This window comes from Durio zibethinus, chromosome 6, assembly GCF_047325235.1.
Source record: "Durio zibethinus cultivar Kanyao isolate XHJ-2024 chromosome 6, ASM4732523v1, whole genome shotgun sequence".
Classification (NCBI taxonomy): domain Eukaryota; kingdom Viridiplantae; phylum Streptophyta; class Magnoliopsida; order Malvales; family Malvaceae; genus Durio; species Durio zibethinus.
Genome location: NC_143167.1, coordinates 7,613,672 through 7,641,375, shown reverse-complemented (window position 1 = coordinate 7,641,375; position 27,704 = coordinate 7,613,672). Strand labels below are relative to the sequence as shown.

The 27,704-nt window shown below is 33.4% G+C and overlaps 2 protein-coding genes and 2 pseudogenes across 9 annotated transcripts; all 4 read left to right on the top strand.

The window, feature by feature from the left end:
• The first annotated feature begins 4,528 nt into the window (after nt 1–4,528).
• LOC111284201 (PH, RCC1 and FYVE domains-containing protein 1-like) lies at nt 4,529–14,111 on the top strand. 4 transcript variants are annotated; one of them, XM_089762039.1, is made up of 10 exons: nt 4,529–4,939; nt 5,037–5,097; nt 6,581–6,667; nt 7,170–7,680; nt 8,200–8,280; nt 8,417–8,611; nt 8,699–10,828; nt 11,754–11,900; nt 12,634–13,019; nt 13,589–14,111. In XM_089762039.1, the coding sequence occupies exons 4-10, from the start codon at nt 7,546–7,548 to the stop codon at nt 13,719–13,721; spliced, it is 3,207 nt and encodes a 1,068-aa protein (XP_089618165.1). In that variant the 5' UTR covers nt 4,529–4,939; nt 5,037–5,097; nt 6,581–6,667; nt 7,170–7,545; the 3' UTR covers nt 13,722–14,111. The 4 variants fall into 4 exon arrangements, with proteins under 4 accessions (XP_089618165.1, XP_089618163.1, XP_089618164.1 ...); XM_089762037.1 differs by having other exon boundaries at nt 4,529–5,097; nt 7,170–7,259; XM_089762038.1 differs by having other exon boundaries at nt 4,529–5,097.
• A 1,420-nt stretch (nt 14,112–15,531) lies between these two features.
• Nucleotides 15,532–21,078, top strand: EMB2739 (embryo defective 2739). 4 transcript variants are annotated; one of them, XM_022875228.2, is made up of 4 exons: nt 15,532–19,027; nt 19,121–19,237; nt 20,013–20,093; nt 20,332–20,736. In XM_022875228.2, the coding sequence occupies exon 1, from the start codon at nt 15,818–15,820 to the stop codon at nt 18,752–18,754; it is 2,937 nt and encodes a 978-aa protein (XP_022730963.1). In that variant the 5' UTR covers nt 15,532–15,817; the 3' UTR covers nt 18,755–19,027; nt 19,121–19,237; nt 20,013–20,093; nt 20,332–20,736. The 4 variants fall into 4 exon arrangements, with proteins under 4 accessions (XP_022730963.1, XP_089618162.1, XP_022730960.1 ...); XM_089762036.1 differs by lacking the exon at nt 20,332–20,736 and adding an exon at nt 20,778–21,078 and having other exon boundaries at nt 15,532–19,237; XM_022875225.2 differs by having other exon boundaries at nt 15,532–19,237.
• On the top strand, nt 20,756–21,973 carry LOC111285671 (pentatricopeptide repeat-containing protein At5g27110 pseudogene; annotated as a pseudogene).
• Nucleotides 21,974–23,195: 1,222 nt separating this feature from the next.
• LOC111285074 (cytochrome P450 94A1 pseudogene) lies at nt 23,196–25,089 on the top strand (annotated as a pseudogene). Its single transcript, XR_016342783.1, has one exon. The product of XR_016342783.1 is annotated as a cytochrome P450 94A1 pseudogene (transcript).
• The last annotated feature ends 2,615 nt before the right edge of the window (nt 25,090–27,704 follow it).

The following is a 27,704-nucleotide window of genomic DNA, read 5'->3' as shown; positions in this document are numbered from 1 at the left end:
AATGATAAAAAATAAATAAAACATTATTTTTTATAAAAATGAATGACTGAAAAAGCTTTTCTCTTTTTCTAATCCTCTCAATATCTCCAATCTTAGATAAAAAGTGAAATTGGACATGCATGAGAAAGCTTTGTGATAATACATGGATATCTTGGTATGATTGACTTAGTTTTAAATAGTATTAAAATAATTGAGTAAATTAGACTTTAGATTGAACTAGCTATAACTATATTATTTTTGTTTATGGATTTAATAATTTGGTAATATGATCTGAGGTGAGGTCATGTAGGCTGGCTGGCTGCGGCCTTGCACTCAAAAATCAAATGATTTTTACTCGCATGCTTCACCTTGTTTTTCAAAGTCAGCCAGTATCTCAACCTCAGCGTGCCCGTATAATCTCATCGCTAGCTAACTGGCTGGCATTCTACTTTTTGAGGAGATTTCTTTTTTTTTTTTCTTAGGTTACATCATTTGGTTTAGTTTATTTTTCTTTATTTTTTTTAAAAGAAAGAGAATTTATTATGTACAAAAACACATGTATACCATAAGTTTTACTAGTTCAATAAAAAATAGTAAAAATTATTCCATTTGCAAGAAACATTAACTGAGCATTCAGTTAGTGGCGGATCCTAATGTACGTTTGATGAGCCCTAGCTCCTAGTCCCCCAAAATTTTTAAACTCTTTATTATATTTGTAAATTTTGTTAAATAAATTCAAATTGGTCCTCTCAATAACAACTATTTCTCCTACATTTTCCACTGTTTGATGTATAATGAAAAAAAAATGTTGGTGAAAGAAAAAAGTTATTTAAGAAAGAGCCTCTTAAGTAATTAAAGAACACGAGGAAACGTTTTAATCAGATTCATTTGGTTTCTTAAAGGGTGTATATGAGTATATTTTATTTATCAAAATATTATTATCCAAAACCTAAGTCAGAAAATGTCATTTTGCGGAAATTAGTACTTTTTTCCACACTATTGAAGTTTTTTTTTTTTCAAACAAAAAACCCTAAAATAAATTGATGTCTTACCAACTGAATTTTTGCTTCCTTTCTTTTTTCATAAAAGAGGGTTTTCATCTTGAATTTCCAATGTTAGATTATGCAATGGACCACATTTGATTTTGACCTAACAAGCACATTCAATAATTTTTATAAACCCAAATATCATTATGTATAAAAAAGAGATTTCTAATAGGGCCAAGCTAGCTTATCTAATAACCAGACGAAAGCCAAACCAGAAAACATATTATTATTTACATTGACACGTGATCTTTTTAGCATTTGCAAAAAAAAAGTCAAGCAATGGACCAACCGGAAAGCAAATCATAGTTTTATAACTTCATTTCTAGGATGCAATGGATTGGAAAAAAAGGCAAAGGGCGATGGGTTTGGTTTGTGGTCTAGAGCCAATAAGGCAATAAAGCACGTCATCCGCCAATTCAGCCCCCCTTTACTTTGGGATATGGGTGTGGGAGGAGTAGTACCATTTTGGGGGACCAGAGATTTTCCCTTTTATTTATTTATTTATTTATTTTTCTAACTTGATGGCTATTCCTCTTTCTTTTCATAAAAGAAGAGTGAACCGTTCATGGTGGTGTTGGTCTCAATCAATAGGGTTGGAAAGACAAAAGTGGAATTCGCTACGAAGCCATTATGGATGTATATTGAACTTCCATCAATTCACATTTCCCATGCTTCTTCCTCAGTAGAATTTTCTCCTTTTTTTTTGTAATTTTCATAATAATATCGATAATATATAAAATTTTTAATATATATACATGAGATAACAAAATGAACTCGAAATAATTGATACGGTTGTGATTTTAAAATAGTTTAAAAAGGAAATTAAATTTAGATAAAGCTTAAAAATACTTTTGATTATATTAAAAAATTTTAAAATAATAAATTTATTGAAAAAACTCAAATGTTAAATTATCTAAATTTAAGATAGCTTGAATTTAAAATAATCCGAATTTGAAATTTATTGACTCAAACATATAATAACTCAAAATTTATCCCAAAATTTAAAATTAGTTAATTTTTATTTAAAAATTTAATTATCAATTTTATTTTAATTTGAATTTGAGATAATTCAATCTAATTCAAAAATAATTAAAACCAAAATGACCCAATTTAAACCTATTTATTTGCCACCTCTAAATATAAATATAGCAATATATATATATATAATATAAGAGAAACTATATGATATTAAAGACAAATGAAAATTTCAGCATCGAATCTTTAACATTCTTTGTAATAATAACTAAACTAAAATTGTATTGTTAGATTTGGAAAAAAAAAAAAAGAAGAAAGAAAGTGCATTGTTAGATAAATTAAATGCTAATTAATATTGTTGGACTTTATTATTAGTATTTAAAATATGAAATCCATCCTTTGAAAACGAAAAGCGTTTAAATAAGGAAAATATTGATAAAAAAATTTATCAAAAATTCAGAATCATTAAAATTCGTATAGTTGATATTTTTATTCTGTTTCTTTTATTTTCATTCATTTATCAAAGGAATTTGACTTGTTTTATGTGTTTTCAAATAGAGGAAGAATTTCTTGAATTTTGGACAAGGAATATATACGGGCATTCTCATCGTTACGTCAATGTCCAAAGATGATAAAGAAGCCAAACAATTGCAAAAATTTTTTTTTTTTAACGAATGTCTCCAGGGTCAGGAAAATCCAAGTAGGGTTCGCAGCCCGATTTGGTTTCGAAGAATTTCGTTCTGATTCGATATTATATGATTAATTTTTTTTTAAAATTAAATTTTAAATCGAATTAGATATTGTTAAAAAAAAAAGATCGGATCATATTTGAATTTTAAGTAAATTCGACTTGATCTAATATTATATAAAAATTATAATTTTTTAATTTTTATTTATATATAATTATATTTTTATATTTTAAAAAAATATTTTATATTTTAAAAAATAATATTTTATTAATTTCAGGTCGGATCGAGGGTTGTATACGATTTATACAATATCAGATCAAATTAGATTCAGATATAAAAAATAAAAAAAAAATCGAATCTAATTGGATTTGAGTTTTTTGACTATAAAAATTGGGTTGGGTTTGGGGTAAGCAAAAATTCGCTTTGACCCGATTCGTTGTCAACCTTAATTACAAGATGATAAAATTATTTTTTATTTACTTTTTAATTTAATGACCAAATTATTATTATTATTTTGTATTTGAGATTATTAATAATTAAATTAAATTATTTAAATTAAATTTTTAATATTTTATTAATAAATAATGTAATTATTAATAATTTTTTTGTTTATGATTTTAGAGAATATAATTTTTGAATTAATTTTTTAAACTAAAGATATTTACATAATACATTTATCATTGAATTAAGAAAAATTATAATCAAATTCAATTCTTGATTTGAAAAAAACTATTAAAAAACTTATCTAGATCAAACTAGCTCAGGTAATAAGAGACAAAGTAAAGGATAAAAAATTTGAAGAATAGAATTAAAAAAAAAACTAAAGCTAAAATAAATATCATCAAACCTTCAAAGCTTTTACAACCTTCATATCAATTTCCATCAAAATATTTTCATTAAAGTTTTCAATAGGTAACTCAAGTAGACGAATCCAAATAGTAATGGAACCTAAGAAAATCTTAAAAGGTAAAAAAAAAAAATTTTTGACTTTCATAAATTAATAGTTAAATAATGATTCATAATTTTTCTTGAAATATTTCTCAAAATCTCAATAAAATTAAATTTTTATTTAAAATTCATTGCATAATAACTTCAACTGTGATAGATCATATCAACCTCTATTTAGAAAAACTACAACTTGAGCACTAAAAGTTGTAAAATTCAGAATTTTATCCAAAAATTTAATAATAAAAATAAACATATAAAAATCACGTAATTTATTAATAAAATATTAAAATTTTAATTTAATAATTTTAAATATAAAAAAGCAAACATATGAGGGCACCTCAATTCCAGGCCAAAAGCAACTTTGTCTATGCTAATAATTAGCAAATTTAGAATTTTTGCAAAACGTTGTGGAAATTTTTAATTTTATTGATAGCGCGTGAAAATTAACAGGAGTACTAGAAAAGAGAAAAAAAGAAAACGCAAAAGAAAATGAATAAATCATTTTTTATCGTATTGACTATTCAAAGCAAATTAAAAAAAAAAAAAAAAAAAAACTCGCAAAGGGAAAACTCAACTCGGCCGAGTCAAACAAATTCAATCAAATTTGACTAATATTTTAGTGTTCAGTTTCTGTAACATCATTTCACTGTCTTTTCTTTCTTTTTACAACTTTCTCAGTCACCAAAGAGAGGAACCCAAAAATTAAAATAAATTATAAAATTTTTATTACAAAGCAAATACTTCTATCAAAGCAGTAACAAGTTCAGATTAAAAATATTTTTGGTATTTAGCATTATCCTATTTGTTTTTTCTCTTTAACCCTTTTCTCCTTTTTTTTTTTTTTTTTTTTTCCTCTCTTATTTCTTTTTTTTCCCTTCTCTCTTCTGCAACACCTAATCTGATCATATATTACATTTTCCCAACTATCCCCCTTTTTTTTCCTTTCACTTTCCTCCCAGTTTTTCTCTCTTCCCAAACACCTCCCTGCTTTCACTTCCAACCTCGTTCTCAATTGATTCTTTTCCTCTCACTCTTTATTCGGCTACTTTCGCTATGTAAAGCTTTATTTTTTCCGTATCTGTTTTAGATTACAATTTCAAAAGAGGTGTGGAAAAGTGAAGTGAGATTGGAGTTAGTGAAATTCTCGTAATGTTAGAATCCCAGTTTCTCGGAAATTGGGTGGAATTTGAGGGGTTGAAGCTAGGGTTCAGCTGTGGAGAGAAGGAAAAAGTAAAGGGTTATTTGGATGGAAGGGTTTGGATTTGAAAACGGATGAGTTTATTTCAAACATTTCTTAAGTGGGTCAGTTTTTTTTTTTTTTTTTGGATCCCTTAATATTTTGTAGGATTTAGGGGGTCGTTCTTTTGGTTTAGTAAAGTGTAGTTTCGGTTATGTCTAGAACGGATAGGTTGGCTTCCGATCTTAGCAGAACCGGCCCCGTCGAAAGAGACATCGAGCAGGTTTTTTTTTTTTTTTTTTTACCGATTTTCTTTGTTCTTTAATTAGTGAGTTTGATTTCTTTGTTTGGTGGATTATTATTATTATTATTTTTAGTTTTTTCTTCTGATTTTTGTTTGAAATTGCTGATTCGAATTTTGGTGCCTTATATTTGGCGAGGTTTTTAGGAGCAATTGAGCTGTTTAATGATTTTTGAGTGATGTGTATGAGTAAATTATGCTTAGTTGTAGGATCAAATAGAAAAAATAGTGGCATTCTAGTTGTAACTTGAGTAGCGTCAAGCTCCCTTAGTAATACTCAGCTTATTTTAACTGTAATTTGCTCTTGCAAAGCTTTTAGTATTGGACTTTTGGAGTTTGAGTAAAGAGGGGAAGCCATCTGATCTTAGTATTGCATTGATTGAATGATCTTAGAATTTGCTATTTCAAGTCACCTAAAGCCAATCTTGTGACAAGTGAATGGAAATACCAGGCACCATATGCTCTGGGAGTGGTAAAATTGTAGGCATTTTATAATGCTGCTACTTAACTTGCTGCACTCAAATTAACGGCCCAGATATGCTACTTGAGTAACGACACTTCTTGGCTGATTAGCATTTCTGTTGCACTATTCATAAGTGATGAAGCGGGGAGTGATAGATACATTGAGCAGCCTCTATCCTTACCATTTTAAATACTTAACCTATTAATGACGCTATGTATGACACATATTGTTACATGCGGCTGCATTTAAGATATGCTAACAACTCATGACATGTCTTTTTATTTAACAAGTCAATGACAGATACAGTGATATGTCACGTGCTACTGCAGATGAAAGAGTGTGTGGCAGACCAGAAATAATTTTGTCTACTATGAGTAATTCAAATACTTCTTATTCTTGGGTAGATTTAACTACAAAGTATGCTAAGTAATTTGATATCTAACACTAGATCAATAAATGGGTACTGTCATATTTTCTATGGCACATCCATATCCGCAAACCTTCCTTAATGGGAATCCTTCATTTGTCTTTGAATCCTTGGAGTTCCTGATTTAAGCCCTCTGAAGTGTAGGCTGGAGGCAAATGTAAATGTATATGTGTCTGGTTCAAGATAAGTTGGAAACTAGATAGCTTAGATGTTGAGAGTTAGTGTGTTGGTGCTTCAGTCAAGGTGGGATGTAATCTGAAGTTATTTTTTGTCTAGGGGAACTGCCCCTGCTCTTGCTGGGAATCTTGTTAGTGGCTTCTATCATGCATTGATTGTTTTAGTTTATTATTACAACCTTTTCCTTTTCTGAAATCTCTAAAAATTCTTCCCATAATTCCTTTTGCCCTTCTGTTATAATGAGTATTTTTTCTGAATAATTTGATGAATGCCGTGGATATTTTTCCTAATTTGTCATTCTGCTACTTGTAAATTCATCTTGGAGCTATAATTATGTTTCCCACCTACAAATTTGCTAAATATGCCCAAGTGAGGTTATTGGATACTCTTTATAACAGGCCATTACTGCTCTGAAGAAGGGGGCATGCCTGCTGAAGTATGGAAGAAGAGGGAAACCAAAATTTTGTCCCTTCCGCCTTTCAAATGTAAGTTTTCCCATTTTCCAGTCACATGCTTGAACTTTTTAACATGTTTCCTTAAAAGTATGTATCTGTTCTAGTGCATAATTTTCTTCATTATCAATCAGCCTCAATAGAAAATGAGTAATGTTATACACATGATGTTCAAGCCATGGACAAGCTTGTGAAAACTAGTTTTTAGCCATCCAAAATAATTTTATTTGAATAGAAATGAGTCTTATTCTGCATGATAACCCTTTACTTTGTCTAAAACTATTTGGTGCTGTTCCTTTGTCTTTGGCACTTTAGCTCAAATACCTGTATTAGATAGAGGGAGTCAGGCTCAAAACAGCTGGTAAGAAGACTATTCTTATTTCCAACTGCCAACTTGGGAATTCCAAACTATTTGTACTTGAACAAGAAGTAACCATTTCTGCATGATAACACATTACATTTGTTTTGCTCTAATTATTTAATTATATTTTTTGTACTAAAAGTCCTAAATTGTTGGTTGTTATTCTGCTTACAGGATGAGTCTGTTTTAATATGGTTCTCAGGGAAGGAGGAGAAACATCTTAAACTAAGTCATGTGTCCAGAATCATATCTGGGCAGCGCACTGTAAGTGGTTTTCTATAGAGATGGTGTATTATCTGTGCCTACTTTGGCATGATTGAGAGATGGTTTCATGCCTGTTACATGTGATTAAAACATAAAGGGAACTCTCTTTTTTTTTCTGATATTTTAAATTATTTTCTTTATCTTTTCTATGGCTCTACTATGTGTATCAAATTATTTTTAGTATTCATCATTCATGTATTATACATTGACATTTATTTCCTTAAAGAAACTTGAAAAACAATTGTCTAAATTTTATACAAGCTGATGTGGAATTGACTACATTTGCATGAAATCTACAATCTTCTATTCTGGGTTGAAATTAAGCAATATTGCGGCTGAAGTGGGGTCCTGGGAGGCAACCGTTAGTGCATTTTATTCACGTGGTCATTTTACAGGCTCAACTCGAACGTACATATGTTTGGTGAGCAGAGGGTTTTCTCACTGCACGCAAGATTAATCCTTGTTCACCAATTTTAGGCAAAGTTGCAAGTTTAGTTGGTTAATATAAATTTGTTCTTTTTACTCCAATTTTTTGCTATCTCATTGCATTACAACTGCACTTGGTTCACTATAGCAGCATTACAATGATCCTTAACTTCAAATTATGATGATAAGGATGTGCATCTTCCTTTTTTTTTTTTTTTTTTTTTTAATGCTTGATCATTGCATTGCCCATCAATCATGTTACTTCTGCACTTGGGTCAGCATATTGGAATGCAGACAATTCCAACCTTGAAATTGGGTGCTATAGTGGGGTCATGTGTTTTTATTGGTCTCTTTTGTGTCTATTATTTTGACCGCATTGGCTTCTGTTTATTTTTTTGTGGTAGTCTAATGTCCATCATTCATGTCTTGTCTTGGTGACGCTGTGATGACTTTATATTCATTTAAATTTTTTTTTTCTGCTAGTACTGATTAAAAATGGTCTATGATCTCCCAGCCTATCTTTCAAAGGTATCCTCGGCCTGAGAAAGAGTATCAGTCATTTTCACTTAGATATAATGACAGATCGTTGGATTTGGTAAGAATGTGCCTCTTTGTGACCTTGGCTTCTCGTTTATCTGATTATTGTTGCATACTTGCATGCCTCCTCCTGTGCCATATACAAAGGGCTAAATTTTTTTTTTTTTAATTCTCTGAATAAAATCATTTACTAGATCTGCAAAGATAAAGAGGAAGCTGAAGTCTGGTTTAGTGGTTTAAAAGCATTAATCTCTCGTAGCCACCAAAGAAAATGGAGAACAGAATCAAGAAGTGATGGCATTCCTTCTGAAGCAAATAGTCCGAGAACATACACACGAAGAAGTTCACCTTTGAATTCTCCATTTGGTAGTAATGATAGCTTGCAGAAGGTATGGTTTCAATTTTTATCTACAGAATCTGCTGTCTAACACTGCTAGATTGTAAATTTAATATGCTTTTTGTCTACTTAAATTCAGGATGGTGGGGACCACCTTCGCCTTCATAGTCCGTATGAAAGTCCTCCAAAGAATGGTCTGGATAAGGCATTTTCAGATGTAATGTTATATGCTGTTCCCCCCAAGGGTTTCTTCCTTCCAGATTCTGCTAGTGCTTCGGTTCATTCTTTGTCTTCAGGAGGATCGGATACTGTACATGGTCACATGAAAACAATGGCAATGGATGCTTTTAGGGTTAGTCTTTCAAGTGCAGTTAGTTCATCAAGCCAAGGGTCTGGTCATGATGATGGTGATGCCTTGGGTGATGTTTTCATTTGGGGTGAAGGCACTGGGGATGGTGTTTTGGGTGGTGGACTTCCTAAAGTTGGCAGTTGTGGTATAAAAATGGATTCTTTACTGCCCAAAGCTTTAGAATCTGCTGTTGTACTTGATGTCCAGAATGTTGCATGTGGTGGTCGACATGCTGCCTTGGTAACCAAGCAGGGGGAGGTTTTCTCCTGGGGAGAGGAATCTGGAGGCCGGCTTGGGCATGGTGTAGACTCTGATGTTTTGCATCCAAAGCTTATTGATGCCCTCAGTAATACTAACATTGAGCTTGTAGCGTGTGGTGAGTACCATACTTGTGCTGTAACACTTTCTGGTGATTTATACACGTGGGGTAATGGCACATATAATTTTGGTCTTCTTGGTCATGGAAATGAAGTAAGTCACTGGGTGCCAAAACGAGTGAATGGGCCCTTGGAGGGCATACATGTGTCATCAATCTCTTGTGGTCCCTGGCATACAGCTGTAGTAACCTCTGCAGGTCAATTGTTTACCTTTGGTGATGGCACATTTGGTGTCTTGGGTCATGGAGATCGGAATAGTGTCTCAATACCAAGGGAAGTGGAATCCCTAAAGGGTCTCCGCACTGTGCGAGCAGCTTGTGGAGTGTGGCACACTGCTGCAGTTGTTGAAGTCATGGTTGGAAATTCAAGTTCTAGCAACTGTTCCTCAGGGAAACTGTTTACGTGGGGAGATGGGGATAAAGGCAGGCTTGGGCATGGGGATAAGGAAGTAAAACTTGTTCCTACTTGTGTTGCTCTTGTTGAACCAAACTTTTGTCAAGTTGCTTGTGGACACAGTCTGACAGTTGCCCTTACAACATCAGGGCATGTCTACACTATGGGAAGTCCTGTTTATGGCCAGCTAGGAAACCCACAAGCTGATGGAAAAGTTCCTACTCGTGTCGAAGGAAAGCTTTCTAAGAGTTTTGTTGAGGAGATTTCTTGTGGTGCTTATCATGTTGCAGCTTTGACTTCCAGAACTGAAGTTTATACTTGGGGGAAGGGAGCAAACGGTCGATTAGGTCATGGGGATGCTGATGATAGGAACTCCCCAACTTTGGTAGAAGCTCTGAAAGACAAGCAAGTCAAAAGTATTGCTTGTGGCACTAACTTCACTGCAGCAATCTGTCTCCATAAATGGGTTTCGGGCGTTGATCAGTCCATGTGTTCTGGCTGTCGCCTCCCGTTTAATTTCAAAAGAAAACGTCACAATTGTTATAATTGTGGACTGGCCTTTTGTCATGCATGCAGCAGTAAGAAGTGTCTTAAGGCTTCCATGGCTCCAAATCCCAACAAACCTTATCGTGTATGTGATAATTGTTTCAATAAACTGAGGAAAGCTATTGAAACTGAGGCATCATCTCAATCTTCTGTAAGTAGAAGAGGAAGCATAAACCATGGTACTAGTGAATTTGTTGATAAAGATGATAAGTTGGATTCCAGATCTCGTGCACAACTTGCTAGATTTTCATCAATGGAATCGTTGAAGCAAGGTGAAAGCCGATCAAAGAGAAACAAGAAGCTAGAATTTAATAGTAGTCGAGTCTCTCCAGTTCCAAATGGAGGCTCCCAATGGGGAGCACTTAATATTTCTAAATCTTTTAATCCAGTATTTGGATCATCTAAGAAGTTTTTCTCAGCTTCTGTTCCTGGATCAAGAATTGTTTCTCGTGCAACGTCACCAATATCAAGACGGCCTAGCCCTCCTCGTTCAACAACACCAACCCCAACTCTTGGAGGCCTCACCTCCCCTAAAATAGTGGTGGATGATGCTAAGAGGACCAATGATAGCCTTAGTCAAGAGGTTGTGAGACTAAGAGCACAGGTATTTTGTCTCTTCTACTTCTCAAGACTGTTGTGGAGATTTGTTTATTTATTTTGACTAAGGTTCCCTTTGATTGTTGTTCTTGCTCCTTGTATTTTCCTATTTATATCCTGCTTCCTAAGAATTGCTAAAATCATCATTGATTAAAAATGAACAAGTAATTAAAATGCAGCAGCAATTCTAACATAATTATTCCAAATAAAATAAGAAATTTAGATCAAAATTTTGTTATCCAAAATAGTTAACAGTTTTAATTTGTAATTCTTCAAGAAAAATTTTCTTTTATATTCAGACATTCTTTTTTTAGCAAAAAGCAATTAGCAAAATTACAGACAATAAAATACCTAAATAAATTGCATTGTCTTTTTGTTTTACATGTTAATGTGTCTGTAGCTAAGATGAAGGAAGCTTTTCTCAAAATTTGAATGCATCCTATTTTGTTAAGTGTAACCATGAGAGTGGTTAGATCTTGAAAACCCATTTCTCTTGGTCTTTTTCTTGGTGTGACTGATATGCTTGTTTGATATTATTGTTAATTCATGATGCCTAGATAACAAATGAGCATGCATTATAGATTTCTGTCTGAAGTGAGTGTGATGAATGCATTAAAACTGGTGCGCTTGCAAAGTGATGTAATAAATTCTGAGTTCTTTCAAATCAATGGTCAAAATATGGCTTCCTATTTTACAGTAAATTCTTCCAGTAGTAAGATTTCTCTCAGCCAATATGTTAATAGATGAGGAAGGAGAAAAATCAAAGAGCTAAAAATGGGCTGGCAAAGTAGATGCTAAGCTTTGATTTCAGCAGGATATTTTTCAGTTTTAGGAGATTTACTCTTGTACCCTTTTTTCATCAAGCTTGTTTAACTTTCTTGATAGGTTATTCAGTGTTTATTCAGTATGCCTTACCAATCTTTATCTCTCAGGTGGAGAATCTTACACGTAAAGCACAGCTTCAAGAAGTTGAGCTGGAAAGAACAACCAAACAGCTGAAGGAGGCAATAGCAATTGCAGAGGAGGAGACTGCAAAATGCAAAGCAGCAAAGGAAGTCATCAAGTCACTTACTGCCCAAGTAAGATAGATTAATGTTTGTTTACGGTCCATGGATATCTATTTTAATAAAACTTTAGTTTTAAATCTCTACCTTGCAATTTGTTTATGAGTGATCGATGCTTTTAACTATAACTTTTTGTCTTTTGTTTGTTGTCTTAGCTATATTAAATCATTTTTCTGGTTTTTTATATTCTGGTTTCCTCTTATTTATTCTAAAGCTCTTTGCTTACTTTAGGTAACAAACTGAGCATGTGACAAGATCATAAGAATGCTCAAGCTCAATTATACTCCACTTTTTGTGGATGCTTTTTCCTTCTTTTCTGGTTAAACAGATAGCTGGCCTGTTCTGCCCTTTAAAATCAATGCAAAATTAACTGAATATTTAGTTTCTGAATCCCTTCTTGTTCCTCTCATCATGTCTGTCAGTTGTTTTTCTTTTAAGAAGTTGGAATCACACAGGTTTTCACTGGATAGCATGTGGAAGCTATCCATACCTCAAAATTAATGCTAAACTACTATTCAGTGCTCATATAGATTCTAGATGTATTTTTCTTCTAATTGCATATTAAATGCTTTTGTAACAAGAGTATTATCCATGATGCATAATGTTACGAGTGCATTATATTTTTCTTTCTGCTTATTATTTAGATAATTGCTCAATTTACCACAAAAGCCAGTTTAATAGTTAGTTGGACTTCCAACACTTTCATCGTCTTTCTACTGATGTAGATGGTATTTGATATGCTGAACAGTTAAAGGATATGGCTGAAAGACTGCCTGTGGGGGCTGCAAGGAACATCAAATCACCTTCATTTTCTTCGTTTGGCTCCAGCCCTGCTTCCAATGATGTCTCTAGTGTTTCAATTGAAAGATTGAATGGTCAAATAGCGTGCCAAGAACCAGATTCAAATTTATCAAGCAGCCAGTTGCTTTCTAATGGGTCCAACACTGCTAGTAATCGTAGTTTGGGCCATAACAAACAAGGCCATATTGAAACAGGAACTAAAAGTGGAGGCAGAACAAAAGAAGGTGAATCTCGAAATGAGAATGAATGGGTTGAGCAAGATGAACCTGGTGTGTATATAACACTTACCTCACTACCAGGAGGTGCCAAGGATCTCAAGCGAGTTCGCTTCAGGTATGTTATGCTTTACTCTCGATGACAATTTTAAATTATTAGACAATCTATCTGGAATAATGAGGAATTGAGAGGGATTTGGTGGAGTGGACATTTCTGTTTGTAATAAGCAAAATCAGTAAGATGACAATAATATGGGAATAAAGAAAGTGTAGATAAACAGCTCAACTAAGCCTGATGTTAGCTTGGGTTTGGCATTGGCTTTGACAGAAAGCTAAATGAACATAAGCTTTGAATTGCACTCCTAAATGCATCCCAAACTGCTAAGTTTGTAACCAGTGTTTTTGTCTCTGCACTAAGTGCATGGGAACGAAATTAGGTGAAGAATCATGTTCACTCTATTTTGAATATGATTTTAGTTCAAACTGTATCGCTCCCACTCCCACTTCCACAACCACACACAAACACACACAAACACAAACACATACTTGATGTCCTTGATGTAACCATGTTCTTTAGACTTTAGATCACCCTTGATTGGTGTCACTATCCTATATTATATCTTAATTGACTCTTAGAAATGGTTATAATGAAGAGAAATTAAATGGTTTTTGAAAATTTGAATGCAGTCGGAAGCGGTTTAGTGAGAAACAGGCTGAAGAATGGTGGGCAGAGAACAGGGCAAGAGTGTATGAGCAATACAATGTCCGCATGATTGACAAGTCTAATGTTGGTGTTGGGAGTGAGGACATAGCTCATTAACACAGTGAAATAACCATGTGTACATGTAATATTGTCGTTTCAAGATTTTGATCCCAATTATTGGGATCTCAATTATGTTCATCAAGAGTTGAGGGAAGCAGAAATGGTATTAAGTGAGATAACTAGAGAGGTTGGATTGGGTTTTCTTTTATTTTTGCCCCCTTTGATATTTTTTTTCCACTTGATTCTACTTCATTTTTTCCCTATATGTACCTTGTGTGGGAGGGTGGGGGATTGAGGGGTGACAAATGTAAATTCATAGTAGGTTGCTGGCTCACGATGAAAGTAGCTGCCATGTAAATTCATAAGCAAATGAAATCTGCAGGAACCATTTTTCTTTTGATTTATATAATTTCAGTTTAGGCTTGTTAAAAGCTGATGCCATGTGCATTTATGGGCTAGTGTTTTCAGATTTGTATTCTCCCGTTCTGTCTCATCGTTAAATTTGTACTCCAAACTTCATCTCTCCTTTTTTCTTCTCTAACGTTCACGTATATTTTTATTTAGATCAGAAATTTGTGTATATATCTACTTATTTTGTATTTAATATATAAAAATAATGTTATAATTTGTATTCACACATTAAATATAATATTTCTTTTTATCAAATTTATATACAATTTTAATAAAAAATAAAAATGTCGATAATTCCATGAAAATATTTTTCAGAAGCAAACAACGGATTAGAAATAAAAATCGAAGGCACTAAAACAAGGGATAGAAAATACAAATGTGGATCGCCTCCATGTTGAAGTTTATCTGACCTGCAAGTACCTCCTGTCAAAATCAAGCACATTGTCATTGAAATTGCATAGAGAAGGTGTGAACCAAAAAAAACTAATAATAATATAGGGTCAAATTGAGCTAAAAATTTTAAGCCATCGCCGGAATCTTTTTTCCCTGTGGCAGCCACTGGTGATTCAGATTTTATGTTGCCTTGTCATAAGTTCCTTTGAATAGATGCAGTTTTCTACATTGTGACATATCAGAAGTTAAAATAGAGACCGAGTATTCGTTGAGCAAAACCAAGAAACAACCATCTAATCTCTTTACCCGAACCATATGTTCACTACTAAAAACCCCTCTACTCAACCATTGCATTTTCTGGCAAAAAGAAAAAAAAAAAAAAACAAAAACCATGGTTATGAAAATATGTTACTCCTTCTGTCTTTGTCTCCTAATAATTTACACAAACTTTAAAAAGATATATTTTAATATTTTTTTATTCAAAACCTAAAGACTTAAGTTCAGTTTTACCCTTTTCATTAGCATTTGACGTCAATTACTTTTAAACAAATTTTATATTTTGCAAAATATTTGGCACTGACATCATTGGTGCGTTATAGTTGTTTTATTAGACTTTGTGTAATGATATTAATTGATAATAAAAAAAGTGAGGATAAATTTAAAATTTTAAATATAATTATTATTTAATTTGAATAAAGGATTGAGATTTAAAAAAAAAAAAAAAGATAGAATAAATATAAATTTATGAAAATGTAATCTTGAATAATTTAATTATATTTGATAAAATTTGATTTGATGTAAATAATAATTTATTTTAAATTCAATTTGATTTAATTTAAAAATCTATAATTTAAACTCAATGTAATTCAAATTCAAATCACTTAACTCTAAAATGATTCAAATCAATGGAACTTAAAACAAAGGAAATTCGAGTAGACTCTAATTAAAAAGCCGACTCAAACCCAATCCCACGTGCTCAGCCACCTCTAATGATGTCATGTCCTTCGCTCAGCCTATTATTTGTTTATATATTATATAAATAGTCGATTGAGTATTTTTAAAATATTTTGAGGACGTTGTCTCTCTCTTCTTTTCTATTTGATTATCGCAACGAAACGCTGTCGTGTGCTTAACCCTTTTCTTTCAGAAAAACTCTTTCTCCGTCAAGCAGCGTCTCCCTTGTTCCACTCTCTCGCTCTCCTGTAAAGAAAGCAAAAATCTTTCCAAGTATTGTTTTATTTTATCAAAAATTCGTTTTTGTGGTGTAGTTTTAAGCAGCGGCGGAAGTCCACTTCGCGAGTTAACATTGTATCCTGTGATAGTCCATAAGGTAATGAAAACTACTCTTTATGGCTTCGAAACTCATTCGAATCGCATCCTACGAAGCTGAAAATCAGCTAGAACTCTCTCTAAGACAAGCTTTTGACCTTCTCGAATCGAATCTAAGACCCCCTTTTCCGTTAACTATCCCAAACCCCCAAGAATACACTCTGCTTAATCAAGCTATTCTTTATGGTGTTTTAATCGAACCCCATTTCGCCAAAATCCATATCAAGCACTTACATGCTATTGTCATTGATGGGTACAAGCTGTTTTCAAATTTACTTGTTGGAATTGTTAACGAATTGTATGGAAAGCTTGTTGATTCAGTTAAAGATCAGTTAATTTGGGTTACTAAAGAAATGATTGATGTTTCCGCTGTAGGGATTGATAGTTTGTTAGTGTGTTTATTGAGGCAAATTGTTGGTGGTGATTTTAGTGATGGGAATCTTTGGTTATGTTTCGAGTTAGTGAGTCTTTGTTTAAGTAAATGGGATTGTTTGTTACAAGAAGAGCCTATAGTTTTGACTAGTGCATTGTATACATTTCTTCGGTTATTAGCTGATCATTGTAGGGTGTTGAGTAATCCGAAGCTAGAGATGTTGAGGCAATTGGAGATTGAGTTTTGTGTCAAAATGTTGAGGGAGCAGTTTTGTCTTTGTTTGAAGATAGGGAGGGACCTTGTTCGATTATTACAAGATTTGGTTCATATACCTGAGTTTAAATCAATATGGAAGGATTTGGTTTTGAATCCAACTGAGTTTAGAACTTCTGAGTATTCGGATATTTCACAGTTGTATTGCATAAGGACTTCGAGTCGTTACTTTTTACTCCGGATCACTCCTGAAATGGAAACACAATTGCGGTTTTTACTCTCACATGTGATGCTTGGGAGCCAGAAGCGATATCAGACATGGTTTGCAAAGAAATTTCTTTTAGGGCCAGAGAGAGAGAGTCTTGTTGTTGATATTGTCCGGTTCATTTGCTGTGCACACCACCCGCCTAATGAAATTATTCAGTCAAATGTTATTCCCAGATGGGCTGTTATTGGTTGGCTACTAAAATGTTGTAGGAAGAATTATATTGAAGCTAATGGGAAGCTAGCATTGTTTTATGATTGGCTCTTTTTCAATGAAAAAATGGACAATGTTATGAATATTGAACCTGCAGTGCTATTGATGGTATGCTCCTTGCCTAAATATATTGACTTCACTCACTCCCTTCTTGAGTTTCTGCTTCTTCTTGTGGACAACTATGATTTGGACCACAAAAACATTATAGTTAGGGGTGTATCATCAGCTTTTAATACACTTGTTCTGAAAGGAGTGGTACATTCGTTGGATGTTTTGATCCATTGTGATGCACTTTCTTCTTCTATAAGAGAAAGCCTTCAGAATTTATTGTTGAGTTCTCAAGCTAAAGTTCCTAGTGATTTGCTTCTAGTTGATCTTCCTGATCACTCTACACCATCCTTGAGTTTGCCTGATGTGTCATGTCTGGGAACCCCTACCCCATCCCTGAAGGAGCAATTTACTTGTGAAAGGAAAGATGGATTAAGCACCAGAGCTGCGGTTGCTTCTGTTCCAGCTTTAGATAATTCAGTTACTACATCTACTTTGCATGTTGTTGCTAATGACAATGAAGTAGATGCTACTGAGAGATTAGATGAAAGGCTTCAAACTTTGGAGGGAATTCTTTTGTCATTTGTGAATCAATGTAATCAGAGATCAACTGGTAATTTGATATGCCGTGAGGATCTATCATCTAAGATAGCAAAGGAATTTGAGTCAAATGGATACCAACTCTTTACTTCTCTTGGCAGTCTTTGTGATATTGCTGACTGTGATGATGAAATTGGTTCTGCCACAGCATTAATTATTCGTACTTTCATCTTTTCTCAGAATAAAAGGGTAGAGGAAATGCTTGTGCTCTGGGCAAGGAATGCTCTTCCAGTTGGTGCACGTTTATTATCTTATGCATCGAGACTAGCATATGAGGCAAATGCAACAGGTTGTTTGGGAAATGCAGTTTCTGTGGATAAAGTAAGTGAGTCAGGGATGCCATTGTTGGCATATCATTTTGATGGATATTTTAATTTTCTTAACAGAAGAAAAGGAGATTCCTCTGATGGCTTCCTTTCTTCTTCTGAAATGGGTGAGAAGTCCATTGCTGATTTGGTCAGTAGTGCTTTTACTGCTTACAAGTGTTTTCTTTTGTCCTCGAGAACCATCTTAGACAAAGAAACAGATACCATTCCATCAAAGCTCCTCTCTTCTGACTTAAAGGAATGTTCTGATTGGAAAAGGATAAAAGCAAAATATTTATTGTCCAGCGTCTTTTGTTATCTTTCAGATTTAGCCATTGGTGAGGAAGACATTATCAGATTGCTCATAGAAAAATTAGATTATGCAGATCTTACGGAAATGCAGTTTGAAATTGGCTTGAAGAAGTTCTCTTTATTTGGAGGCAATCCTAAGCCTGTTTTCCATTTAATTAAGAACTCTCTCAATTGGAACTGTCTTGAGCAGCATAAATTCTGGGGCTTGGTTAGATCAGAGCTTTCGGTTTCTGAGGTTCGGGTTGAGAAGATCATTTTAGAATTTTTCTGCTCCAGTGAAATAGATGCAAACCTTTGTGCTATAGCAGTCGGAGGCCTTCTGACTCTCTGCAGTTCTTGTGCACCTAAACCAGAACTTGTCGGTGCCATCATGTCTTTGCCTAATAATTTGTTCCAGGACTTTGCTGCAGCTGCTTTGGCTACATGGGCTGTGTCTAACACCTCAATGCTATTTGACAGCTTAACTGTGTTTGCAGAGAAACTTAGAAATAAAAGCACAGATTCCACTTTCTTGAATTCAACTGAGATTATGATCAACCAATCTGCCATTTTATGGCTGTTGAACTACTTTAATGCACAAGGGATGAATGGGTCCAACATGTTGAGCAACTTTTGCCCCAACATTTAAGGAAGTCAAGAGGGTGGGTTTGAGCCAGGAATGCACCTTGTCCCTGCCTCCAGTTTCTAAATTAGAGGTGGCAATCAGTCTGGTCAGGGTGGGTTCTGATAAGGTCATTTTGGATTCTAGCTGCTTCTGGGTACGGGTCTTTTTGAGTTTGGGTCAGTTTGGGTTCAGGCTACTCAAGTTATTTTTTAAGATTTTAAGAGATAATCATTTAGCATGCTTTTTGAGACTGGTTCGAGTTCGGGTTCGGGTCCTTTCAGATTTGGGTTTTTTCAGGTTCTGGCTGTTTTGTTTTCTCATTTTCTCGGGTTTGGGTCTTTGACTTTTTTGATCAAACCAATGCCGAACGAGTTCAGACTTTTTGGGCAGGTTTTTGGATTCGGGTTATGCCACCTGTACCCAAAATATTGGCAATATTTTGGACTGAAAAGCCATCATGATGGAAGCAGAATATGTAAGCCATATAGGTTGCGGCCTATCTGGAAGGTAAATCCTATAATGTGAAATTAATGCCAGCTTCATTGGTGATTCTGTGTGTGTGTTTTGTGGAAAATTTGTATTTTGTTTGCGATTGGGAAGAAGATGAAAAAAAATTGATTGCTAATCAAGCTCCTCTAGCTTATAACTTGTTAGTCTTTTTCCCTTGTACTAGTATACATCTCCCTTGATCAATGCCCAAAACATGTCTTATACTATTTTTGATATCTATAATAAGCCACTGTAAATGAGACTTGTGAATAGCACTCATGCAAGACAATGTTGCCTTGTCTAGGTGCTTTAGACTTTGGAGGAATGCTTCAATAAATGTTCATACAAAGATTAATGTAAAACTGGTACTTTATAGACTCTTGTAGATTAAACCTTTGGTTAATCCTTGTCCAGAATTTTTGACGAGGTTGCAATTTTATATTGTTCTTTTTACTCCAATATTTTGCTAGCTTATTGCATTACAATTACATTTGGATAACTAGAAAAGCACCTTAATTTAAAACCATGTTCTTTTTTCTTTTTTTATTCCAGTTTTCTTTCTGTTGGATCATTTCATTGCCAATCTGAAATTGTGATGCCATAGTGGTCATGTGTTTTTCAGGTCTCTTTCGTGTGTATTTTTATGAACATAGTAGCTTCGTTTTATCTGTTGTGGTGATCTAGTCTCTGTCATTCATGTCATGTTTTGGTGATGCTGTGACGACTTTATACTCAAAAAATATTTATATTTTTCTGCTAGTACTGATTAAAATTGGCCTATATTATCTTCCAGCCTATCTGCCACAGATATCCTCTGCCCGAGGAAAAGTATCAGTCCTCATCACTTATAGATAATGACAGATCACTGGATTTGGTAAGAATATGCTTCGTTGTTACCATGGCTTCTAGTTTACCTGATTATTGTTGCAACCTCTGTTGCATATACAAACAGCTAAAGTTTAGTTTAGTTTTTTTTTTTTTTTTTTTTAATTTTCTTAATAAAATCATTCAGGTCATCCTTGATTGGTGTAGCTAACTAATATTACCTCTTATTGACTCTTAGAGATGAACTTTGAAGAGAAATTAAATGGTTTTCGAAACTATGAATGCAGTTGAAGCAGTTTAGTGAGAAACAAGCTGAACAATGGTGGGCAGAGAACACTCAGAGCGAGAGTATATGAGCAATACTTTGTTTTTATGATTGTCGAGTCTAGTGTTGGTGTTGGGACTGAGAACTTGGCTCATTAACACAATGAAATAACCACTTGGCTCTGGTCTTTTCACGATTTTGATCCCAATTATTGGGATCCCAATTGATCACTTATATTCATCAAAAGATGAGGGAAGCAGAAATTGTACTAGTGAGACAACTTTGATAGGTTTAATAGGATTTTCTTTTTGGCTAAAATATTAAATGAATCTATGAACTTTTTCATTTCTTTTAATAAGCTATTATATTTTTATTCTATTCAAATAAGTTTTTAACTTTTAATTTCGTGTTGGATGGTTTTCTTGGCTCTGGTCTTGTTGAAATGTATGGAAAATGCGGGTTGTATAGAGATAGCTTGGGAAGTCTTTGAGCAAATACCAGAAAAGAGTGTGGTTACAGTTCGTCATGCAATAGCCAATTATCCTTTGAACTCCTTAAGAGGATGTATATGGAAGGGATTAAACCTTCTGTCTGCTTTAAGCAGCATATTAGTGGCTTGTTCAAGATCTGCCCAACGTCAGTATGGAAAATTTATACATGGTTATATGATGAGAAAACATGATAGAAAATGATATCTTTGTTAACAACTCCCTTATTGATCTATACTACAAATGTGGAAATGTTCATTCAGCTGAAATATCTTTAGGATGATGCCAAAGACAGATGTAGTCTCTTGGACTGCTGTGATTTCTGGTTACGTCTCCGATGGAAAATGTTTCGATGCACTTGGCATCTATGAAAACATGATAAAAGCTGGTGTAAATCCAGATGCAGTAACATTTACTTGTGTATTACCAGCTTGTTGGCAGTTGGCAGCCTTAGAAAAAGGGAAGGAGATTCATAATTCTACAACTGAGAGCAAGTTGGAAAGAAATGAAGTAAAGGGGGCTCTCCTAGACATGTACGCAAAATGTGGTGCTGTGGATGAGGCATTTAGAAATTTCTCAGTTACCGGAAAGGGATTTTGTGTCTTGGACTTCTATGACCACTGCTTATGGATCTCATGGTCAAGCTCTATATGCTTTGAAGCTTTTGGTAAAATGCAGCAATCAAATGCAAAACCAGATGGAGTTACTTTTCTTGCAGTTTTATCTGGTTATAGTCATGGAGGACCGGATGACGAAGGTTGCTATTATTTCAAACAAATGACCAGCAAGCAAAGTATTAAGCCTCAACTTGAACCATATTTGTGCTTGATCGATCTTCTGGAACGTGCTTGACGATTACATGAAGCATATGAGATTCTCCAAAGCACCCCGGAAACTAGAGAGGATGTTGGGTTGCTAAGCACACTATTTTCTGCATGCCGTTTACACAGGCGCTTAAAGATGAGGGAGAAACTTGCAGAACTGCTTATTGAGAAAGATCCTGCTGATTCATCATCCTAAATTATTTTGTATGCTTCTGCCAAGAAATGGAACAAGGTAAGCAAAGTGTGATTAAAGATGAAAGAAGTAGGTTTGAAAAAGAAACCTGATTATAGTTGCATTGAGGTTGACAAGAGGATCCATTCTTTCTCTGTACCAGACAATTCACACCCATAAGCAAAGATCATGTATGATTGTCTATCAAGTCTTAACAATTACATGGTGAAGGATGATATGATGGCAGCTCTCGAATCAACATAGTCGACTAAGGTATTATTTGATAAAACTAAATTAGAATTATGAAAAAAAAAAAAAATCAGGGGCTGTTAACATTATATCTCACTAATTATCATTTTTATTATATTTAATTAAATATAAGAAAACATGTAATGGCTATATAAGTATTACTACTTTGTATTATTTATGATAACAAAATAAGATATAATCTGATTAAAAAAAATTATATATAACAGGTACCATAGAATGGTAATATTACTTTCTATTTGTTTGTAACAAAAAACTAAAATATGATTCCATAAATTAATTTGATAAAGGTGACTTTCTTTAATTAAAAATTATTTAAATCATAATTTTTATACAAAATAAATTTTAATAATTAATTTATAAAATTTAAAAATAAATAAAATTTTTTTTATGATGAAATTATAAAAGGAACACGAAAGTGATTTTTTTAAAAATTCCTAAAAGAGAAAACTTTCTAAATTAATTCTACCAAGTAGGAAAATTTTTTGAAAAATTTCCAATAAAAAAGAATGATCATTTACTTGCTAACAAAATAAGTAATTTTAAAGCAACTTTATGAAAATATTAACATAAAATTGTAATGCAACTTTTAGATTATCTAAAATAACAAAATATATAATTGGATAACTAAAAATTATGAGTAATGGTACAATGTCATTTCTTTTAAATATTTTAATCATAATAATCATAATTTCATAAGCATAATGCAATTATAATAAACACAAATTGTAGTATCTCTGCATTACACATAATGATAAATTAGGTTTTTTTAATCATCTATGTAACTTAATTACCAAGAAGAATTTATTATTATTATTATTACAAATTTGATGCTGATAAATTCAAGAATCTAAACATTCAGTTCAGACATTTCAACCTTCTCAAATTGTTTTATTTTTAAGAATCAAAAAAATTTTTGCAAAAATAATAAATGCCAAAAAGAACAAAAGGCCTTTGAAACATATAGTATCTTACTATTTTTTTCAATTAAATCATTTAAACATTAAATATATTTAATAATTTTTGTGCCAAAAAAATATATTTAATAATTTATATTATATTAAATGTTCTAATTTTTTAAAGTAAAAAATTATTTAAATAAAATCTTAATGCATTATTTTATATTTGACAATTAACGTGCGAGATCGTATTATTAATTTTTGTTTTCCAATTAATTAATTGGAGTAGACAATTTCAATATTATTTAATCACCAGACACGGTCTTATCCACACACTCTTATCTTTTCTGCAACCAATTGAAGTGTTGGAAGACGAAGAAGCAAAGAAACTCAACAATGGTTGACCTCCTAAACGTTGAAAATCCCCTTCTTTCCTTCCTTGTCTGCTGCTTGTTCTTCTTCTTCTTGTTCTCCAATTTTTATCGTCAACAACAAGCTCCAACCAAAACCCCATCTCCACAATCCTACCCTATCATTGGAAACCTCATTGGCTTCCTCCGCAACCGCCACCGCTTCCATGATTGGGTCTCCGACATGCTCTCTCAAACCCCTTCATCAACTCTCCAAGTCAACTCCTTCCTTAACCTCTCACATGGCGTTTGCACAGCCAATCCCATCAACCTCCAGCACCTCCTCCACTCCAACTTCCCTAACTACATCAAAGGCTCTCGCTACCATGATGTCCTCCATGATCTCCTTGGCTACGGCATCTTCAGTGTCGACGCCCATCTCTGGACCTTGCAACGTAAGATCTCTAGCCACGAATTCAACACCAAATCGCTTAAACACTTTATCTCCGATGTGGTAACTTCACAACTCTCGGACACCCTCGTACCTTGTCTCTCAAATGCTTGTAAGGACAACCAAATCATTGATCTTCAAGAAACTCTCCAAAAATTTACTTTCAGTAACATTTGTAAGGTTGCATTTGGGGTGGACATTACATCCATGGAAAATTCAGGATTTGTTAAAGCTTTTGATGATGCTGTTGAAATCTGTTCATCAAGATTCTTGTCTCCAGTTCCCACCATTTGGAAAATAAAAAGATTACTCAATCTTGGGTCAGAGAAAAGATTCAAACAAGCAATCAAGGTAGTCAACGACTTTGCATTGGAAATCATCAAATCTAAAGAAAAGCAAGAACTGCAGAATTATAAAGAAAACACAGGGAGAAACCAAGATTTGCTGTCGAGATTTACGTCAGAAACAAGATTGGAAATGGAGTTTGAAGATGAAGAAAAGAGAAGGAAGTTCCTGAGAGACATAGTCATAAGCTTCATTCTTGCGGGTAAAGACTCAACATCAACAGCATTGACTTGGTTTTTCTGGTTGATCAACGGCCATCCACGTTGCGTGCGTTTGATTCTTGATGAAGTGGTAGCACTGGAGGGTTTTAACTATGATGAGTTCAAGAAATTGAATTATTTGCACGCAGCTTTATCAGAGTCACTGCGGTTGTTCCCGCCTGTGCCTATCAACTCAAGATTAACGGTGGATGATGATGTTTGGCCTGATGGGACCTACGTGGGGAAAGGTTGGTTTGCTGATTATTCTGCTTACGCGATGGGAAGGATGGAGAAAGTATGGGGTCCTGACTGTAGAGAATTTAAGCCTGAGAGATGGTTGGATGATGATGGAGTTTATAAGCCGTCCGATCAGTTTAAATTTCCAGTGTTTCATTGTGGGCCCAGGATGTGTTTGGGGAAAGATATGGCTTATGTACAGATGAAGACGATTGTGGTCGCTATGATGCGTGAGTTTGAGATCATAGCCGTTGACGGTGGTGCAAGTGCGGAGAAGATGATGGACCCACCTTACACGTTATCACTTCTTTTGAAGATGAGAGGTGGTTTCCATGTTAGGTTGCAGAAAAGGAGGGATTGGCAAATGACATTGAAGCAAACTAGTCCTAGGAAAACAGGCAAAATCAATGGTGTTTGTTGATTGTTGAACTTATTTATAACACTATAAATAAAGGCCTAATTTAGCTTTCATGTCGCCGTCGGCAAAAGCTCGATAAGTTTGAAAAGTACTGTAAAAATTTATTGTGATAAAAAATGGTTTTTTTTTTTTTTTAGTCTTTAGTATAAGATGTTGGAAAAAAATAAATAATTGAATGAATATTTAAAATTCTGTCTTCAAATTATAAATTCTAAACAACAATAGCATCTTCTCTTCCAATAAGCTTTTGCGATTGATTTATTTTTACCAATAGAAAAATTCACAAATTATAATATTTGTCAAAATTGTTTTTGCATTCAAAATTGCATTTTAAAACCCGAAGGTAATTAATGCTAAACGAGATCAAAGTGAACTTTTCTAAATCTTACTAATTGTCAAAAGCTCGTGCTCATGTAAGCCAAACCCTAGACCTAAAACAAGGGTTGACTCATTGTTAGATATATCTAAATTTGATAATTTTAAATATGATATAAAATAATATAAAAAATATAAAATTGATAAGATTTAAAATTATAAAAATATCATATATGGATTTAGTAAATATTAAAATATGTGTTTTATATTTCAGGTACCAACATGAATTATGATATAATAATTTTCATATTTTACACGTATTAAATGTTAGACCTAAAGTGACAAATATAACAACATAAAAATAATATATCACAATAAACTTACAGTAACAGACAACAATCAATAATCCAAAATACATGAAAAATAAAACACATCAAAATTTACGTAAAAAACTCAGTGTAGAGAAAAAAATTATGAACTATCAGAAAAATCTTTACTATCAAATAATGGATAAACAAAGTTCTGTTCTAACTAAAGTTAGAGCTAATCAACAATTAGAAAGATAATTGGAGAAATCTTACCAAATAAGTAACTCAACAAATATATCATGAATTTGTTCATAAAGAGTTTTAAACTCGATCTTCACCGTTCAGAATATAAAACACTGAATCATAAATTTATTGACAAATTTCAGCTTTATTGGATCATGGATAGACTTCTGTTCAACCAACTCTCCCTTCTCCCTTTTCTCTCTATCTTTTCTGGCTTTTTTTTTTTTTCAGCGCCACACCACCTTTCACACCTAACAACCCTCACATTTTTTTAATATGTAAGGTTTTTATTTCTTGGTAAAAAACAAAAGGCTTTAAACCTTTTAATTGATGGATACAATGGGGCTGGACCCCATATATTCCTAATAATCTCCCCATCTAGCCTCATTAAAAAGAGATTTATCATCATAGTAATTTCATTTGGAACTTACTTTGGCTAAGTAACCCATCTGGCTAAGTTATTACAAAGCTCAAACTTTTCTCTGGAAAATATTTTAGTCAACATATCCGCTGCATTCTCATTAAAATGGCATTTCTTCATTTGCATTTGCTATTCTTTAATCATCGAACGTAACCAGTGATATCTAACATTAAAGTGCTTTGTTCTAGCATGATACATGGTATTCTTACTCAAATCTAAAGTACTCTGACTATCACAAAATATCACATACTTTTTCTGATGCAACCCCACTTCAAGAAGAAAATATTCATCCAAAGCATTTCTTTACCTACTTTGATTGTTGGAATATACTTAGCCTCTGTAGTTGACAAGGCAACACATTTCTGTAACTTAGACTACTAAGATATAACTTTTCCTGCAAAAATAAATAAATACTTTGAAGTAGATTTTCTACCATCAAGATCATCTGTTATATTAGCATCAGTAAACCCCTTTAAAACTAGTTGTGAAACTTCATAACTTAAGCACATTTTTTAAATGCCCTTCAAATATCTAAAAATTCATTTCACTACTTCTCTGTTAGCTCAAAAACTTGAAATAAACTAAGAGGGGGGTGAATTGGTTATAATAAAATTTTTAAAATGAATACTTAATAATCACAAATTTTGCAAAATAATTTATCTAAGTAAATAAACACAATAAATGAGAGTAAACAAGAGATAGAGATAGAGAATTAGACACCAAGATTTATAGAGGTTCAGTCCTTTTTTTAGGCACCTACATTCTCTCTCTTAGCCTCTTTTGCCAAGAAATTCAATCCACTATGTGTTGAAAGATACAACCTAACTTCTCAAAGCTTTACACAATCAACACCATAAACTTTTAAGAGTTATCCTTTCCCTTAAGCTCATAATCTCACAATACAAAGTTTCTGAAGTGTTTTGCAAACTTAAAAATCTTATTTAAGGTTGGATGTTTGCTAACTTGAAGTACACAACAGTATTGACAAAAAATTTTAGAGAAAAACTGATATAAGTAGGTCTTTTACACTTTTCTCTATTTAAACTGCTTTGAATACTTGAACAAGATGGTTGGTAAATGGCAATAAGTTCTCTTAGCTCTTCTTACTCTTATTTTACAGTGAAAGGCTTCATTTATAGGTAGAAAGAAGTTGAGAGTCGTTGCCTTGCATTTAATACTTCAAACCTATAAAAATATCAGATAAAAATATAGCTGTTGGGGCTTTTTGGTATCAGGGGATCGATTGGGTTAGTTACGAAAAAGCCTAAATTCGTGCTTAAATAGCCTTACCCAATCGATCAGGTAATGCACCTGATCAATCTATTTTTGGGTGATCGATCTCCTATGAGGGGGGATCGATCCATTTTGTTCATTTTCAAACCAAGATTATATTCTGCTAAGAAAACAGATCAATCCATTTTATGAAGGGATCGATCCCATGCTTAGGCAATCGATCC